Genomic DNA, 19,087 nt, shown 5'->3' on the forward strand with positions numbered 1-19,087 from the left:
TTCAATGATTTTCATTAGATGACTAAAAGATAAGCATTTTTTTTTAAAACTTGTTTATAATATTACACAGCTGAATTAGTTTTAGAATCAAATTTTTTTTTTTTTTTTTATATAGGAAAAAAAAAAAACCACCTTCAAAAACACTTTTCCATGCCAGTAAGTTTTTGATACTGTTCCACATGAAAAACTGCTGTATTGGAATATTGTAGCATTAAGAGCAAGTTACCACTGTGTATAATGGGATGGTTGAGTAGAAAAGACAGAGCAGTTATCAATCACTACTGCCCTTTATGGGTTATTGTTACTGTTTTCTGTATTTATTAACAATATTGAAGAAGACATATCAAGTTTAATGGCAGAGCTTGCCGATGATATAAAGGTTGGCTGAGTGATTAATGGCAGTAATTAGGATATCATACTCCAACAAAACCTGTATAAATTAAGCAAATGGGATAAAGAATGGCAATTGCAATTTAGCATTGATAAATGCAAGGTACTTATTTGGATAGTGATATTCTAATCCTAGAATTGGGTGATACAGTCAGGGCAGTGAAGAATGAAAAAGACTTAGGACTAACCATACAGTCCAACGTGAGTTCTATCAGTGATAAACAGAAATTTTGACAGCAGGGACAAGGTGATTATCCTATTATATAAAGCTCTGATTAGCTTGATTACCATATAGTTTTTGGAAGCTTTTTTAGGAAGTATATAGATCTGTTGGAAAGGGTGCAGAGAAAGGCATCAAGATTGGTCAGGAGTGCAAGGTAGTAATCTTACCAAAAAATTCTTGAATTTAGTAAATTGCAGAATCTGGAAATTAGTCATCCGTGGGGTGAGTTGATTGAAGTGTTTAGGGTGCAAAATGGATTAAGTAAACTAAATGCTGATAGCATCCTTACTCTATCTATGATGACACAGACAAGAGAATCTATAAACTTAAATTTGAAAAGAATGATTATAGGATAGATGTACAGAATTTGCTTTCAGCTAGTGAGTAATTGATTGGCACAAGCTTCCACATGTTATTATGTAGTTTGAATTAATTTAAGGAAGGATTAGAATGAATGGACAAATGAAATGGTTTTTTTTTTTTTTTTTTTTGCTGATGCAGTATAAATTTGCTTCTCTGCATCATTTTGCTGCTACTAATACTTATACTAAAAATACTTTATAGAAGAGGTTAAGATGGTCATGCAGCTACTTATAAACTGACTGTCTCCCTGTGTTAGAATATGATGTGATGTGGAATGATGAATCGTACTATAACACTTAAAGTACAATGATGGTGGTGTGATGACTTTTTTCACTTTCATTGATGACATTCATATTCATCAATGAAAGTGAAAAAACTGAATAATTCTTCATCTGCTTTGTACAAATTCTCTGGAGAAGGACTGTATTTGTATCAGTAATGCAATACTCTATATCACAAAACACTGTCAGTGCAGCAGTGGTTTGGAAAAAATGATGGTGAACCTACCACTTTCAGCTGAGAGCCCAGAACTGAATCCAGTTGAACAACAGTTGAGAACAAGAAAAGAGCATTCTAATTCAAGAGAACTAGCTGCAGCCTTCTGGGTTGAAGAGCAAGTTTCCAGTGCCCGCATACCAAAGAAAGTGTCTCAGAGTATTTCTGTTACCATTAAAGCTCATGAGATCATATTCAATATTAAATTTTTTTCTAGTAATGTTTCTCCATTTAATTTTACATAATTTTGTGTCTGTATACAAATTCTATTACTTTTCCTTGTTACTGTTGTCCAATGTATATATACAGTAACCTATCAACGTATTTATTTATCCCTCCCATCATTGCGAAGGAGATGTTTGCTTAACAGGAAGTGTGCAGAAACATTAGATATATTGTAAACAAGCAGAATAAGGAGTACCCTTGCTGGACACAGGAGTATCAAGCAAGGAGTTAACAGTTTCAAAGAGGTTTAATCATCAAATACCATTCAGTAATTTGTTGTCTTGCAACAGCTACAAATTTCAGCCTTACAAAAGTCTATGTAGCTGATTTATTAAAATATGGTAGAAATTAGGGCAATGCAAGTGGCACAAATGATAGGTAGGCCAAAAAACTCACAAATAGGAATTTAGTAAAGTGAACCAAGCAAAGTCCTTGGAAAACAGCTTGTGCCTAAGTGTTTCAGGAGTGTCCATAAATGCATCTGAATTCTGTATGAAGCTGCACTGTGTGTGGCAGAGCTGCTGCTTATAAGCCCCAATCATGCCAACAAATGCCAGACGTCATTTACAGTGACGGCCAGGATATCGTTCTTGGACCTTAGAAGAAAAGTAATAGGTCTTGTGTAATGAATCGCCTTTGCATGGTTGCATTTAGAAAATGCTGGGGGAACATAACTTATTGCAGTGTACTGTGTTCATAATGAAGTTCAAATGAGGTGGAGGTTGCATCTTGTGGTTTGGACTTGGACTATGGGTTGTAGTTCCAAAACTATCACTGTTCAGTCAATGTTGACATCTTAGATAATTCCACATTGCCCACACTCTGATAGTGTGGGCAATGTGGGCTATGGAAATGGCCGTCCTTGTTTCTGGTTGATAATGCTCCATTCCATACTGCAAGCAGTGTAAAATCCTTGCTAGAGGAAAACAAAGTCCAACAACTTGTCTTACTGGTCCAGAGCTGAATCTGATTGAACATTTTGGTATGAGCTGGAATGCCAGATCAAGGCAAAACCAATACATCCCTCTTCTGCAGTAAAACTGTTGACTGCTCTGGAGAAAGACATCTTCCTGTTACAAGGAACTGGTTGAAAACATTCTGTGATGGATTAGTGCTGTCATTGTAACCAAAGGTGGACCTTCTCCTTATTAATTTGCTCATTGTAATTTTTTTTTCTTTTTTCTAAATATAGTGACTATGATGTTTGCATACTTTTGATAGGGTAATGTGTATGTGGATATATAAGTGTATCTGTGACACACTGCTCTCCAAAAAGTATCTGGACATATATTAATGTCACTGCTCTCACTTCAATACTGTGCCAGTCCCCTTGGGCTGCTAAGACATTCCACCCTCCTAGGTAAGCTTTCTGTTAATGAATGACTGCAGCATGTATGGTCTGCCATTCCTCCTGACAGATTCCAAAGCAAACCCCACTCGTGATTTCTCTGTAAACTAATAATAGCTACCCAAAAATAAAATAAAATAATACTGAAAGCAAAAGAGCCTAGTGGGGTTTTTTTTCTTTGCAGTGGAAACATTTTCATTTGTGTCCAAAAATTAACATGGATGAAGCAGATTTTTTTTTTCTTTTTAAGACATGAGATAAAAAGTTTGAAATTGTTATTGTAACAGAATGAGATTTTTCTCTGTGAAAAGAAGTTTTTTTTTTCTACTACTACATTGTATAGTAAAGTAGAAAATAATTATGTAATCAGCGAATACTTTATTGAAGTGGGTTAAATATATGTACAGTGTAAAAATTAAAGAAAATGCAAAAATTCAGTTACACTGCTTCAGAGATGGATGGAATAGGAGATGCTGACAAAAATCGTAGGAACCTTCAGCCTCTTTTAGACTGGAGCTTCCATTATGTCCATTCTCTCTCTCTCTCTCTCTCTCTCTCTCTCTCTCTCTCTCTCTCTCTCTCTCATCCTATGCTCCATTCTGCACTTTAATAATATTTCAAAAAAGAAGTCCGAAAGAGAAAGAGAATTGCCTAGTAAATTAAAGAGAAGGCAGTTTTCAAAATCCTATTTGGTAGCTATGCCAACTATATGTGGGCGTATTAAATAAAATTCACTTAGTATGTGAGTTTGTTCTTCTGTGACATCTTTAAATGTTGCACCTTGAATACTCTCAGAAATAGGACAGGTAAGGCGACAACCATCACCTGTCAGCTTCCACAGTGGTTCAATGATGTTTTGAAACCACCTTCCCCACGTTCCAGCCTGGTATCCAACATGTTCAAAGTAAAAGAATTTTCCTCCCTGAAAATAAAAATTTACAACCTTTACAAAAGTTTACAGTATATTTAAAAATACTGGTGAAGGTCGACTATAATTACAGCTGAGTTTAATCAAAAATAAATAAATAAATGAATAAATACTGGTTAATGGATTTTTGTTATATCCAAATTACAGAATAAAAAGATCATAAATTCTGAAGAAACCACAATAAACTAAGAAACTAAGTTGTGTACTCATCTCTGATTTTTGACCATTATAGTAATCTTTATTACAATCAAAATAATGAATTACAGTTTGTAGTTTTTGCATAAGAATCACTCGCAGAGGTGCAAGTACAAATTTTGAGACAGTCCACATAAGATTTTTGAATGGGGTCTCTCTACTCAAACAATTATACCATACCACACCATTCTTAATCATTGCCCCATCTCACAAGGATGGGCCTAACAGTATGGTAGCTTTACCATTGGTTATGCATTCAATGGTTGTTACTCTTAGACTGATTAGCAGCTCACAATTATTATTATTAGCCATATGGTGCAAGGAGGCCTGAGGCTTATGCTGCACCAGCCAAAACAAAAAAAAATTCCCAAGTTACCCTGAGTGAGAGAGAGAGAGAGAGAGAGAGAGAGAGAGAGAGAGAGAAGTAGAAAGGAATCACCAAGAAAGAGAAAAATGATATCTAGCTTAGGACCCTGGGTGTGCCAAGCCCAAACTCACCAGATGTGAGCCCCTGGAATTTCTTCCTGTTCCCTGGAACATGGTCTCATAGCCAGCACATTGTTTGTGATTCCTCTATTTCCACACCAAGTGAAAAGGCTAGAGTTGCATGTAGATGGGATGAACTTTCATGGGACTCAAATGGTGGAGGAATAGCTTGATTACACAGTTTTTCCATGGAAAATTGGTTTTTAAAAACAGGAAAAGTAACCATAGAATGTATATAATTTACAGACATGATATATGGTTTTATTGTTGTCTTAGTGCAAAATATAAAAAAACTAAATAACCAGCTCTGGAGTGCTGACATGAATAGCATCTCTAATTTTATCCTTGTTAAGAATAGGAAAGAGCAGTGTTGTAACTAGAAAATGTGGGCCCCTCTGAAAATATTTGTTTCAGTAAAAATAAAAAATCCTTAAAAATTGCCCTGGAAGCAGCAGCTAATACCATTTCACCTCTATTCACAGCAGTTTTGCTTTTGCTGTGCAGCTAGCTAACAATAAACATGCTTTATGTGAAAAAAAAAATTATTGTCATAGACATAGTAAATTTTATCATAAACATCTAAAAACTTACATTTTTTCAAATTTTTTTTCTGTTTCGGGCAGGAGGGTAGTGGCCCCCTTTCAGTCATGGGGACCCCAATGCATCACATTGGCTGCATTGACATAGTTACACCACTGGGCGTCACCACCAAATACGGAGGATGCGGAAAGGTCAGGGAATGACCACCGCATATTCTCGAGCAATATGGCCTTAGTTGCTAATGCTCCTAAAAACCACATAACATAACATAGCAGGGAAGTGGCAAAGAATTCAGTGCAGTGACACCAATTTGCAGATTTCCTGTGCAGCTGATCTGCATAGATAAACTGTAGGGGGGGGGGGGTATAGAAGTTTATCAGCACAAGGGCAACTTAGGCCAAAATGTGCATAATCCAGTGTTTGGATAGATTCTGGAAATTTGCTTTATTTAATTGTTTCCCGATAGAAAATAGTATTTCTGATGTGAAAAGAAAATGAACAGTCTAAGAGGATAGGTCAAACTGTCAGTTGGGATAATATGTGCATATAGGAGAGTCATTGCCCATGAGCAGGAACAGGTGTGTCACGTGTGCATTAGCATTAGTAGAGGCATATGATGCAAGACAGCAAGCTTTATGCAGCATCAGCCAAAAAAAAAAAAAAAAAAACCACTTCCACTTTACCCCTCCGTTCGTTCGAAATGCCTATCCAGCTGAACCTTAAATTTATTTAGGCTATCAACTTCCACGACAAGGGATGGAAGTCTGTTCCACCAACCAACTACCCGCTTACTAAAGGCAAATTTCCACACATCTATATCTTTCCTCAATTTGAATTTATGCCCTCTCAGGTGATTATTCTGAGCAAGAGGAAGAATCCCATAGGCATTGAGCATGCTCAAACCATTCAAGGCTTTATACACCTCTATCAGATCACCTTGCAGGTAGTCTCCAGACACTGTAATTTGCAAAACTTAAGCCTTTCTTCGTAAGAGCAACGCTTTATTCCATTCACTAATCTTGTTGCCCTTCTCTGTACTCGTTCCAGCAACTCTACATCCTTCTTGAAATGAGGCCTCCAGACCTGTATACAGTACTCAAGATGTTGCCTGACCATTGCCTTATAAAAGGGAATAATCACCACCTTATCCCTGCTAGAAAAATTCCTGTATATCATTGACAAGACACTATGAGATACTCTTGCAGCCCGTCTGCACTGCTCAGAGAACTTCATATCTGCCTACACAATTACCCCAGGTCCTTTTCATTCTCTACCACTGTCAGTGTAGTACCACAGAGTTGATACGTTGCCCTGACAAATTTACATTTGTCAAAGTTAAACTTCATTCACCTCTCAGCTCATCTGTTCAACCTTTCCAGATCTTGTTGCAGCAGCATAGCGTCAATAGTGTCCTTAACAACCCTGCCAACCTTTGTATCGTCTGCAAACTTGGACATTAAACTTGATATACCATCATCATTATCATTTATAAATACAGAAAATAACAATGGACCCAACACTGACAACTGAGGAACACTAATAACATTAGTCCATGATGAGCAGTGTCCATTGATTACCACTCTGTCTTCTCCCCCTCAACCATCCCTTTATCCATAGCAGCAATTTGCCTCCAATGCCACACTGCTCCAATTTGTGCAACAGTCTTCCATGTGCAACAGTATCAAAAGCCTTTCTAAGATCCAAATATATAATATCAAATGCGTGTGCCCTATGTGCAATCTTGCTAGTATTACCTCACTGTGGGGGGGGGGTATTAGAGCACCTAATATATTTGTGTAGAAAGACTGTACTGCTTTGAATTATCTTTTTTGTTTTTTTTTTTTTTTTTATGAAAACCTGAAACACAAAAGGTATTAAAACCTATAGTACTTAATACCATGCATGTGTTGAAGGTTGAAAAGATGAAAGAAGATACTTGCTAACATTAGACTTGAATTTTTGTAGATTGTAATTTTCCAGAAATACATAGGAAGGGAGATTGTTCCAAAAAATAGAAGTTGAAGGAATAAATGAGGAAGAAGAAAAGTTGGTTCTGCGAGTTTGCATTTGCAAATCAAATAAAATATTAAGTATCCGATACTTATTTTTGGCACATTCGCGAATGCGTAAAGCACATACTGTTTAGCTGACTGTGTCCACGTGTAACAACTCAGATCGAATGGACAGATTTCAATCAAATTTTACATTTGGGTCATTTAAACAGATTTGTCAAACTATCCTAAATTTTATTAAAATGAACAATAAAAATTCAATTTTTTTTTTTTTCAAGTGAAATTCAAATTATTTCTATACATAAAGGAAGGTATATTTTACATGTTTGACCATTACTTGACAAGAAAATGCTGGATTGAACAAATTTTGACTTAATACTCTGTCAATCCCAGCAAAAGGATTAGATTACTGCTTAACAAAACAAATATTTTTCCTAATTACTTTATCGTGAACAGTGTTGCCGAAGGTGAATATTTGATATAATAGACATAAAAACCTTACAGAGCCACACGTCATGTAAATTATTCATGCCTATGAAACCATGAGTTGCAACACATAATTCCTCAGTTTGGCTTGCTCAGTGGAACAGCCACATTTCCAGAACTGAGGATGGCAAGTCACCATCATTTAGATAATTTCTTAAAAATCACAAGCAGATGAACGACTTGAAGGTGGCATGGCTTAATGTGCCACGCAGTGTTGTCTCAGCATATTGAAAGTTTCAGGAGACAGGAACCAATGTGAGAAAAACTGGTCAAGGTTTCTCGAGAGTTACGTCAACCAAAACAGCTACCTGGCTCTAACAGCAAGATGGAACCCTACAATGGCCTGTCATCAATTGTCTCTTGAGGTTACTGTGGCCATCAGTGAAAACATTTCTAATCGGACTTTGTTAAGAAGGCTCGATTCAAGTGGGCTACGCAAGGAAGCCAGTGGTTTGTATCCCATTAACCTCAAACCACTGCAGAGCTCATTGAAACTGGGGCCATGAACATGTGACTTGGAGCCTGGCAAATGGGATACAGTTCTGTTTACTGATGAATTCCATTTTAGCCTAAACAGATTCTAGATGTTATTTCATCTGGAGACAACGAGGAATGCAGTACCATCACTCCAACATCACAGAAAGGGACACAGGCGGTATTCTCATGTGGGTGGAATAAGGATCAACGGCCGCATGCCTCTTCATGTTTTTCGTAGAGGTACCTTAACTGTGCATTGGTACTGAAAACATCCTTGAACCCTATGTGTGAGTTTTTAGGTGTGTGGTTGGCCCAAGTTTACTTTTCATGCATGACGCTACTGTGCATAGAGCTCAAATGGTGGAGGAATAGCTTGATAAATTTCAATCTAAAATACCTAATTTTAGATTGAAATTTACTTTATGGTGCTTACCCACGGATCTTTGCAACAAGAAAGAGTTGTTTTTGTTATTGGACTTTAGTAGCATCGATGACTAAGGCCAATAATATGGTGATTTCTCTGTGTATATTTCTGTAAATTGCGTGTGTTCTGAGGTTGATTTTCTGTTTGCTGGACAAAAAGCCCGATTTCCGGGAGAAAAACCATACTACCATCGACTGAGAGCGACTAACTCAGCCATGTTGTGAAAAAGAACCATAAAAATTCCTCCTGTCATTGACGGGATTCAAACTTGGGTCATTTCCACTGTGAGGGGAAGCAATCCTACCAACCGCTACCCACGAGGGAACACGACAAGGAGTGAAGAGCTGACCTTGCTCAGACCTCTGGTTGACTGATTGGGCGATCTCTTCCTGATTTAAAACCAGCCTCAAAGGTAGAAAAATCTTTCTAGATTTTAAATCACCCCAAAAGCAGAAAAATCTTTCCAAATTTTAAACCAATGCCAAAGGAGGGAAATAGTTTCAGGGGTTCATCCCCTTGGCACTGGTTTAAAATCTGGAAACAAAGTTACACTCGAGAATTGGGCATAGCTAGACCAGATCTTCACTCCTTTTTGCAAAGATCCATGGGTAAGCACCATAAAGTAAATTTCAACCACATTTTATATTTGGGTTACTTAAAAGGATTTATCTATTCATTCACCATTTCATTAAAATTTTAGGTAGGGTTTTTATTCTACGGGGGAAAGTCATATTGACAGTACGTTTTCAGAATATGTTCTTTTGTTTGTTGGGAATGTTTATGGGACATTGTCACATGTGATCTTCAGCTCAATATAAAACTACTTGGCTAAATACACTAACGAGTAATCTATTTCCAAATTATCAAGAACAAAAAAAAAAAAAGTTAGTGGTAAAACAGACAGGTTCGATATCCGAAAGATCACAATAACTGCAACATAGTCACTGTGAAGTAGAAACAAGTCGAATCCAAAGTAAGATATAGTATAGGCACAATCCAGGTTTTAAATCAGCATCACAATAAAAGTTGTAAAATAATAATTATTGAGAGTGCAAAGGTTGCAGTCAGCATATAATAAAACACCACTTTCCCAGTAGTGAAGCTATAAATTGTGGGCTCCCACCAGATTGCCGAGCGGCCTCACGTTTGAACTTTAGCAACCATACCAAGCCAGCCTTCCCATTGGGACTTGGCGATATGGTAGTTTTGCCACTACTTTCCGTTTTCATTATTCCCCCAGAGTTACAGCTCTTACATAAGGTCAGCTTCCATTTACTCCACTTCACACTTCATACCACCTCAGGTGGCATGAAGTGCAGTGTTTTTTTTTTTTTTTTTGTTCAGTTCTTGGGTTTGGGCGGCCCAAGTCTGGACAGCTGGCACTCAATAGTATTGCACTTTCTCTGTTGAGTGTTCAATTATGCTTCGGCGCTCCAGCTTTTAAATATAGTACCAGGTCCGGCTCCTCGTGCCAGGGACAGGCGTCAGATTGCAGTTGAAAAGTCCAGCTGCTTTTTGATGGCAAAGTGACCTGACATAAACAACATACTACACTCACAAACATATATCTCTTATATATACTTTTATTATTTCCTATACAAAAATCATTTATACACTTGACTTAGCTTACGAACTTAAAAAAAAATTTTTTTTCCCCCTCCTATTCCTTTTCAAAATTGTGCTTTTGTCTTCTTATTTCTTAGTTATCTTTTTATTTATCAGGTCTACTTTACAGATTTCCTGTTTAAAATGATTTAGGTGGAGATGGGCTTTTGCCTGGGAACCACCCTGACACAGTACACACACACACACACCACACTTCATACCACCTCAGATGGCATGAAGTGGAGTAAATAGGAAACAGTGTCTCATAACCATGGACAGTGGACTGTCTGAAACGGTCAATGTTTACTAACACTTTAGGTGTAACAATGCAGTGCAGTGGTCACCACATGAAAGGGCTGTTATTGTTATCACATGCAGTTGCACTTCTCGATTTTTCTTTCCAGTTTACATTTGTTTATTGTTCCTGTTCACTTTCGCTTTTTTATTTTTATTCACTTTACCTTCTTGTTTCTGTTCACTTTCACTTCTGCTATCTCGTTTGGTAACGCACCAAATCTGAATATTTAAGATTGTGACCCTGGCTTATGTCGAAAAATAGTTGTTCATCTGTAATTTCGTACATATGTTGCTGTCCTCACTCCAAAACTCCAAAGAAAGGGACTTTGTTTTTATTTTCCTTTAAAGATTCATCAACAGTACGATGGAATACTGGATATTATTATTAAAGCTGCTGTTTTTCTCCGTTCTGTCCAAAATTTGGTATAGATTTTAGAGCAAGCATACAAAATATTTACTCAGGCATGGTCTTACATCTGCTGGACTCCAGGCAGCATGCTGCTGATATTGAGCTCCCTTCTGGTGAGTGCTCATGTTAGATGAGTTTGAAAATAAATGGAAGGAGAATATTGTAGTTCAAACTTCTTCCAAACAGTTTGTGGTACAGAGATTGTCCAGTAGACTGAAAGGTTGGCCCTCGTGGGTAGCACAGTTGGTAAGATAGCCGTCCCTCCCACACCGAGTGGGAAAAACCTGCGTTCGAGTCTCTGCCGGATTTACATATCGGCTGAGCATGCTGCAGTCCAGGGCCTCATAATCTACGGGAACATTGGCCTCCTGCCAAAAAAATTTTTTTTTAATTTACCATTAATTTTATTTCATTTGTAACGATAAAAATCAGGGGCGTACGTAGGCTAAAATAATGTGTAAACAAAAATCCAAAATTCAGGAGCACATTGATGGAGTGCCAAACGCACTCTCCCTTGAATCCATGATTTTACTATCTAGGCCCAGTTGCTTAGTAACATTAAACACGTGACGTCTGAGTCTATGACTGTATAACAGTTACACAAGTGCGTACTTACTGTTTAGTAAAGTTCCTGTAGGCTTTAGAGCTACTCAGAATCAAATGATAAAATCGGCTATGAAGCAATGCAAGTGTTCAGATCACGATCATTATAGCGTGCGTTTTGAGAACAAGTGAGGATTCTTTTATATCATTGTGAATCACATTAATATTTAATTTTGACTTTTTGTGAAAATAATAATGAGTAAGCGATATGAAAGTGGTGCTAATAAACGAAAGCGACAAAAAGAACAGAAGAAATACTCAAGCGTTTAAAGCCAATCATGCCATATGGCTTTGTATAGCAGGCAGAAACAGCCCTACATAATTCCTTAGAATTATGTAGATACAGAATATTTGTGTCAACACACAGAAGAAAATCAAATAGACTACACTGAGCACTCTGAAGAACAACCAGTTTACATACAGAACACAGCCTCCAAGGAGAACTGTTGTCAGTAACTACTACTAAAAGTACAGAAACTTCTGGAGAAAGTGATAAGACCCACAGCCAAAAGGAGCTGAAGAAACATGCCATGAGATAGTTACACCAACAGAAGCAGTTCAAGCTCATTACCGTCTTAAAGACTTGAAAAACAAAGCAAATGATCTCAACAAAAATCCTAACATTGCAGACACAAAAATATCAACTGTTCATGCTACTAGTGATTTCAGAGATGATGACGTAGGTTTATGGACCACACTGAATAAGGAGGAAATATTATTCTGGATTGAGAAAGGTCCAACGGAATGTCAGCACTGGGATGGACCTTTTACCAAATCGAAGCGAATATACAAAAACCAAGCCTGGTTATGCTCAAAGAATTTAATCCATTCCACCAAAGTAAAGGGAGAAACCTACCCTTGAGAATGGCTAGTGTATTCTCCCACAAAAAGAAAAGTCTGCTGTTTTGTGTGCAAACTTTTCTCTAACCAAACTACCTCAACTACAGCTTTAGCTTCTACTGCATTCGATGATTTGCGTCACGCTTATCTTGTTCAAACCTATGGAAACTCTAAAAATCATACGAACACTATGCTAACATAATTAACAAGAAAGCGTGGTCAAACGCTCACATCAAAACTCGAAGAGCAAATCAAAGCAGAGCAGGATTACTGGAGGCACGTACTTTAGCGAGTTATTCAGTGATTTCCCTTTTGGCAGAACGTGGCTTGGCATTTAGGGGTGATGATTAAACATTTGGTTCACCAAACAATAGTAACTTTCTTGGATTGCTTAAATTAATTGCCAAATTTTATCCCTTTCTGTGTGCACAAATATGGAGGTAAAAGGCTCTGGTCAGCCATCGTACTTAGCCAAAACCATACGTGTAGAGGTTATCCAGTTATTGGCTAATAAAGTTCGAGAATCAATACGGAGCAACATCAACCAAGCAGGTTATTTTAGTTTATCAGTCGATTCAATCCCCGATGTTTCCCATGTTAATCAACTTACTGTCATTGTTAGATATGTTTCTTCTAGTGATGGATTACCAGTTGAACACTTTCTGAGTTTTTTTGAACTGAAAGATCACACTGGTGAAAGTATGGCTGAGCTGATACTTCAGTGAACTTGAAATCGATTTCAGTAAATGTAGAGGACAATCATATGACAATGCAGCCAATATGGCTGGAAAGTATAACGGCTTTCAACAAAAAATTCTGGAAAGGAACAAGTTTGCAAAGTTTATTCCATGCGCTGGACATTCCCTAAATCTAGTTGGACGAACCGCAGTTGACTCGTGCCTGGATGCAGTGAATTTTTTTGGCACAATAAATGAGCTTTATTGTTTTTCTCAACTTCTACAAAAATATGGGCAGTGCTAAAAAATTTCTTGCCTCTTGAGTCAAAAGTTCCTAAACATTTATCAGACTCAAAATGGGAGGCTCACGCCAAGGTTACTGCAGCTATTAGCGAAAGTTATGCTAACATTGTTGAAGCTCTCAGTCATATTTACTGTAATGAAACTGAAAAAGGAGTTACTAAACGACAGGCTGAAAATCTTCTACAGAAAATAGAAGAATTTGAATTTATTTTCATACTTCACCTTTGGGCACATTTTCTAGATCAATTTCATAAAGTTAACAAGGCACTCCACAGTTTGCAAATTTCATTGAGCACATGTGCAAATATTTGCAGCTCACTATTGCAGTCCATATCAAACACTCGGGTTAATTTTGATGAAATTGAACAGCAAGCAAAATTTATTCTACTGGATGTAGAGTACAAAACTGTCAAAAGAAGGCAAGGAGTACGAAAAAAACAAAACAATGATGGGACAGCACCCGAAGCCTTAGACGAACTTTTTCCAAGAGACAATTTTAGGGTAAATTCATTTATCCTTGTTATGGATGCTCTTGAAACCAACCTGGACAGAAGTGCAACAGTGTATAGGAGTGTAGCTGGAAATTTTTCATTTTTTGTAAACCTGCAAGCAACCAAGGAACAGGTTCACAATGGCTTCCAGATGTTGATTCAAGAGTATCCAAAGGATGTTGACCTTAGTCTAGTCGATGAACTCTTGCACTTTCACCTGTACGTCAGTCAAACAAGCTCACCCTGAAAAAGAAAATTTCAGCCACCAAGATATGTATCAGATAATATTCCAGGAGAAAATTCGGACAGCTTCTCCAAATGTGAAAACAATTTTCAGATTGTTCCTGTGTTTAATGGTTACTAACTGTACTGGCGAAAGATGATTTTCTAGACTAAAAAGGATAAAGAATGATCTACGGTCAACAATGTCCCAAGATCGGTTGTGTGATCTAAACATTCTCTGCATGGAAAATGATAAACTGCGGCTTACTGATTTTAGTAGTGCAATTGATAAGTTTGCATCCAAAAAAAACTCGAAAGAAACTGTTCTGACTTTGTGTATAGTGTAATGTTATAACATAGCTATGATTCCCCTATGAATGTTCCGTGTGAACGTCTTCATTAATTCCATACTTTTGTGAACTTATTAAAGGTTATAATTTTATAAACAATCTTTTTATTAATGCTAAAATTCCAGCAATGTTCTACTTTCATTGAGTAGATAAAGAATAGAACGAGGTTTTCTTTCTCATAATCAGATGCTATTAATTTTGGGCCTCCCAAGGTCTCCCACCCCAGCGCCTCCAATTTCTTTAATCCGGCACTGGTTCGAGTGCCGTCGATGATGGGAGATATTTTTATGAGCCTTTTTCGAAATGTGCTGAGTTAGTCTGTCTGTTTCTGGCGAGAGTGACACGCTTTTTTCCCCCCCGAAACTGCAGTTCTTATAAAGCGAACAGTAAATCGACCTCGGAACACACGCAATTTACAAACAATATACACAGAGCAATAGGGTTTTAGTCGCTGATGCTCCTAAAACCCTACCACTACAATAAAAACAACAACAACAACTGACAGGTTGTAAGTAACCACCAGTTTCGTTAGTAGCATTAATTTTCCATCTCACAATTTTGAGTTTGAGCAACGAACGAATGAACTGGAATTCAAACAGACTGGTAAAATGATTTATTTACCAGTGTGTTTGAATGGTATAAGCGGTTTAGGGACTGACGTGAGAATGTTCACAATAACCCAAGAAGTGGGTACAGCAACCACTCGAAATGAGAACAGAGTTGAAAATTTCGATATATTATTTTTATTATCATTAGCCGTATGTCACAAGGAAGCCTGAGACTTATACTGCATTAGCCAAAAAAATCTGAGTACCTGAGAGAGAGAGAGAGAGAGAGAGAGAGAGAGAGAGAGAGAGAGAGAGAGAGAGAGAGAGAGAGAGAGAGAGAATCACCAAAAAAGAGAGAATGGAGCTTAGGACCTTGGCTGCGTCAAGCCCATATTCACCAGATATGAGCCCCTGTTTTGTAGCAAGACATCGTCGTTTGACCTTCAGAATGATGGCTGATGAGTTGCATTTGAATAAGGAGACGATTCGTCAAATTCTGCATGAAGATTTATGGGAAAGGAAGGTCTGTGCAAAATTTGTGCTGCACAGCCTCCGGGATGAACAGAAGCAACGAAAAGTGTCATCATAGGAAAACTTCATCCAGTCTTGTCAAGACAATTCTAATTTATTCGAACGCATTGTCACGAGTGAGTGTTGGGTGTTTGGGTACAACTCACAGACGAACCATCAGCGCATAGTGGACTTCAAGATCGTCAAGGCCTAAAAAGTTTCGTTTATAGAATTCCAGAATCAAGACAATACCACTCATGTTTATCGACAAATGAGTTGGTCACAAAGAATTTGTACCTGAAAGAGAGATTTCAGGATGTTAAGGACATAAAGAAGAACGTAACCGTCAAACTGAAAATCATCTCTTTGGATGCCTTTGCTGACGCTTTTCAAAAACTCTTAGAACGATGCTTCTCTAGCGCCTTCTCCTGCTCCGGTGGAGAGAGAGAGAGAGCCCTAAAGGAGCATAGAAGTGTGACCATGGCACTCCCACCAGTTGACCTTAAGTTGCTTTTTTGTACGGACACTCTTTTATATCGTGTTTAACGTTGCCCTTATGAGGATGCGGTTCTGTCCCGAGCACAAACATTTTATTAGTTTAAGCATTTTAAAGAGGGCAGAGAGGATGCAGGAGACGATCCGCGAAGTGGCCGACAGAAAACGACCTGCAGCCGTGAACTGGTGAACTGTTGTGGCCTCGAGGCCAAAAGATTTCATTGTTGTAGCCCCGAGGTCAAAAGCTCTGCCTTATTCTTCAGCAGTTCGAAATCCCTGATGAAGTCATCGAGCTCACTTTCTGCGATCTTATGTGGTTCAGAAGGATAGGGTTTGAACAAAATGGTGGATCCCTTGACGTAGACGGCTGCTGTACTTCTTCATGTATATCAAGTTAATGTTCATCAGTGTCTTCACCTTCATCAGAGTGTATAGAAAAACGATCGGGTGGTTCAGGAATAGTTAGTACTTCACCCTTGCAGATGGATTGTTGTCCCTTTTCTAATAGAAGGCACCATTCAGAAGTAACATTCTGTGACGTGATTTGTTGGTTCCCTCCATATCATGGGCACTGCAAAAGGCATAAAACATCCCTTTCAATTCACCCACGCGTTGAGTTTTGATGCACAGTAGTCCTGGTCGCCTACTTTACGCCCAAAGTACAAGAAGTGGGTCTCTTTATGTCTCGAGTTAAGGGTTGCTTTCTTGAAGCTAACGTGACTTCTCCACGTAACACAACAGAAATCATCCGGACTATTCACACAATTACTGGGCATATTAATCTTGCACGACTAAAAAAGTAGGAATTTCACAGAGAACAACCATTCACTGAGAACAAATCATCCAGTACCTAGGCGTATTTGAGGATTATTGCAACAGAGTTGAAGACGCATTTGAAGCGACAACAACTTATCACGTGATGCAGAGCGAGGCGACATAGCCGATCACGTGACAAGAGCGTAGTGATACTGAAACTGGTTGCCATGCGTTTTGCCGAGAGTCGTAGTTGATAATGTAGAGTAACTCGCTAATATGAAACCCCAACGATAATTCGAAAACAAGAGCCAAACGACGAATTTTATGTGATTGTCGTGTTCAGTAGCATAAAATTAGTCAAGATTGGGTATTTTCGTAACATTTTACGTGTTGACCAGTGTAATTTAACCTTCGATTGACCCTGTGAGTTCAATGTGAATAAGGAATCGATAAGGTCCGTAATTAGACAATCTTGGGAACAAAAATAAATTGAACAGTTTTGAATCTCAATTTAAATTGGAGTAATTCAAGTTTTGCAAGTCTTTCCAAAGCTTCTTTGAACGTTGTAACAAGTATATTTGGTCCCCTGGAGAGTATTTTGAGGGAGACGAGTAAGAAAATATTTTCCTTATCCATATTTTGCCTTATTTGGATTCACTTCTATTACTTTTTTTTGCCATACTGTGTACGTATATTCTTAGATCAAGGAAAATTAATTCTTTCTTCGAAATTAGTAATAGTTCCTGTCTTTATTACAACTTAATTCTTGCCAGTCATGAAGGTTACTTTCAGAAATCTAGATGGGATTTGTAGCATTGCAAAAAATTTCATCCAGGTAAGTCCACTAAGCTTATCGTTTTCTGATATGTGCGAGTGTCAAAAAAAATTAGTCACGACTTGAAAACACGGGCTTATTAAGTAGTCAAGTTTTAGAAAATAGTTACATAAAATATAAAAATAATATGTTTTACTATGATATTACAGGAAAGTAATTTTAAAAAACTATTACTCGAAGTTTTTGAAATCTTAAGGAAAACATTTTCAGTAATTACATTTTTCTTTATCCCCCCCGGCCTCCCCTCTTGTACCCGTCTACACACAATATACTCGACAGCAACATTGTTCTCCGGGTATGTTGGTAACTAAAACGTTTATAAACTAGAAACAAAAACGAGAATAATTACAGTATTCTCAATTTTGTTTGTACTTGACTATAAGTGATACTAAAAGTTACCAGTCTATTACGTTATCATCTAGAATTTGCTTTCAGCCGTAAATTTTAATTGATAAAATAAAGTATTTTTGTTTGTTATAAAGAGTCAGAACATATTTAGTTCATAATTACAAAGTTTATTTCTTATGTGTTTATTGATCATTGCCAAATATGTTAAAATTCTGCTACTCCAGTATATAAATAAACTAACAATCATTATTACCGTATACAATTATCTATTATTCTTCTTTTGTGAAGGATGCGCTGATGAGACTGCACAAAGACGCCTCTTGGGCGCACAGGTTCTTGGTAACATTATTAATCATACGATTTAATTTGATATAGATTATAGTTAATTAAATGGAATTTACTAACAATATCAGTAAATACTGTAAGTAACTCTAAGAAGAAAAATGCGATTTTCTACTTACAGGAACCAGAACTCTCTTAATTTCATGTAGCGTTGTTTTCACATCAGCTACCGAGCATAACACAAGAGTTGACACAACTGCATCCACACTGTCATTGGAAACTTCTTTCATATTTTCAGCTACTGTAATCATAAACCTTTCAACTATCACATGGGGGAAATCTTTGACATTTTTATTAAAATAGTTTTCAAAGAATGGGTTAGGCTCCACAGAGATCAAACGACATTTGTGTGGATAAAATTCCAGGTTTGTTCCACTTCCTATTCCAATTTCAAGAATGCGTATTGCCCCAGGACCTTCTGCTCGAAGTTCAGGGTCCGCAGAGGTTATTCTGTGCATTGCAGAGAATAATTCCCTTTTTTTACTTCTTATATGCTTACTACTGTTATTTGAAATATATCCTCCAAATACCCAAGCAAATATCCATTTCTGTATAGTTCTGCTTTTCCAGTATATAAATAAACTAACAATCATTATTACCGTTGAATTCATTCCAAAATTCAATAAAATATATGCCATTCTATGTTTCTGTTTCTTCTGCATGATGCTGCGCTTACTGACCAAATAACGAAACGATTTCAAATTTAAACGATGTCACTTCTCACTTCCTTATTCTTTATGAGCAGACGATTTCATGCTGTGTCCTACTGACCTTGAAGAAACGGCGCTTTATTTCTCTCTTCAAAAATAGGAGTCGGTCACGGGCTTTCAAAAGCAAAACTGGTTTAATTTTTTTCTTGCATAA

The 19,087-nt window shown here is 37.4% G+C and overlaps 1 protein-coding gene across 1 annotated transcript; it reads right to left on the reverse strand.

Annotated features, from left to right (window-relative positions):
- Window positions 1–3,729: 3,729 nt before the first annotated feature.
- LOC150090776 (thiol S-methyltransferase TMT1A-like) lies at window positions 3,730–18,713 on the reverse strand. The gene is made up of 2 exons (XM_090371793.1): window positions 18,343–18,713; window positions 3,730–3,966 (listed from the first exon to the last, which is right to left on the reverse strand). Exons 1-2 carry the CDS (start codon window positions 18,679–18,681, stop codon window positions 3,730–3,732), a joined length of 576 nt encoding a protein of 191 aa, XP_090227919.1. The 5' UTR covers window positions 18,682–18,713.
- Between the last annotated feature and the right edge of the window lie 374 nt (window positions 18,714–19,087).

This window comes from Mastigoproctus giganteus, chromosome 1 (genome assembly GCF_048544385.1).
Source record: "Mastigoproctus giganteus isolate SK-2022 chromosome 1, ASM4854438v1, whole genome shotgun sequence".
In the NCBI taxonomy this organism is placed as follows: Eukaryota; Metazoa; Arthropoda; class Arachnida; order Uropygi; family Thelyphonidae; genus Mastigoproctus; species Mastigoproctus giganteus.

Coding starts and splice junctions, on each gene's coding strand:
- LOC150090776 (XM_090371793.1), bottom strand. CDS start 18,681: ATGCACAGAATAACCTCTGCGGACCCTGAACTTCGAGCAGAAGGTCCT. Junction 3,967..18,342: donor TTAAGAGAGTTCTGGTTCCT/GTAAGTAGAAAA, acceptor TTTTATTTTCAG/GGAGGAAAATTCTTTTACTT.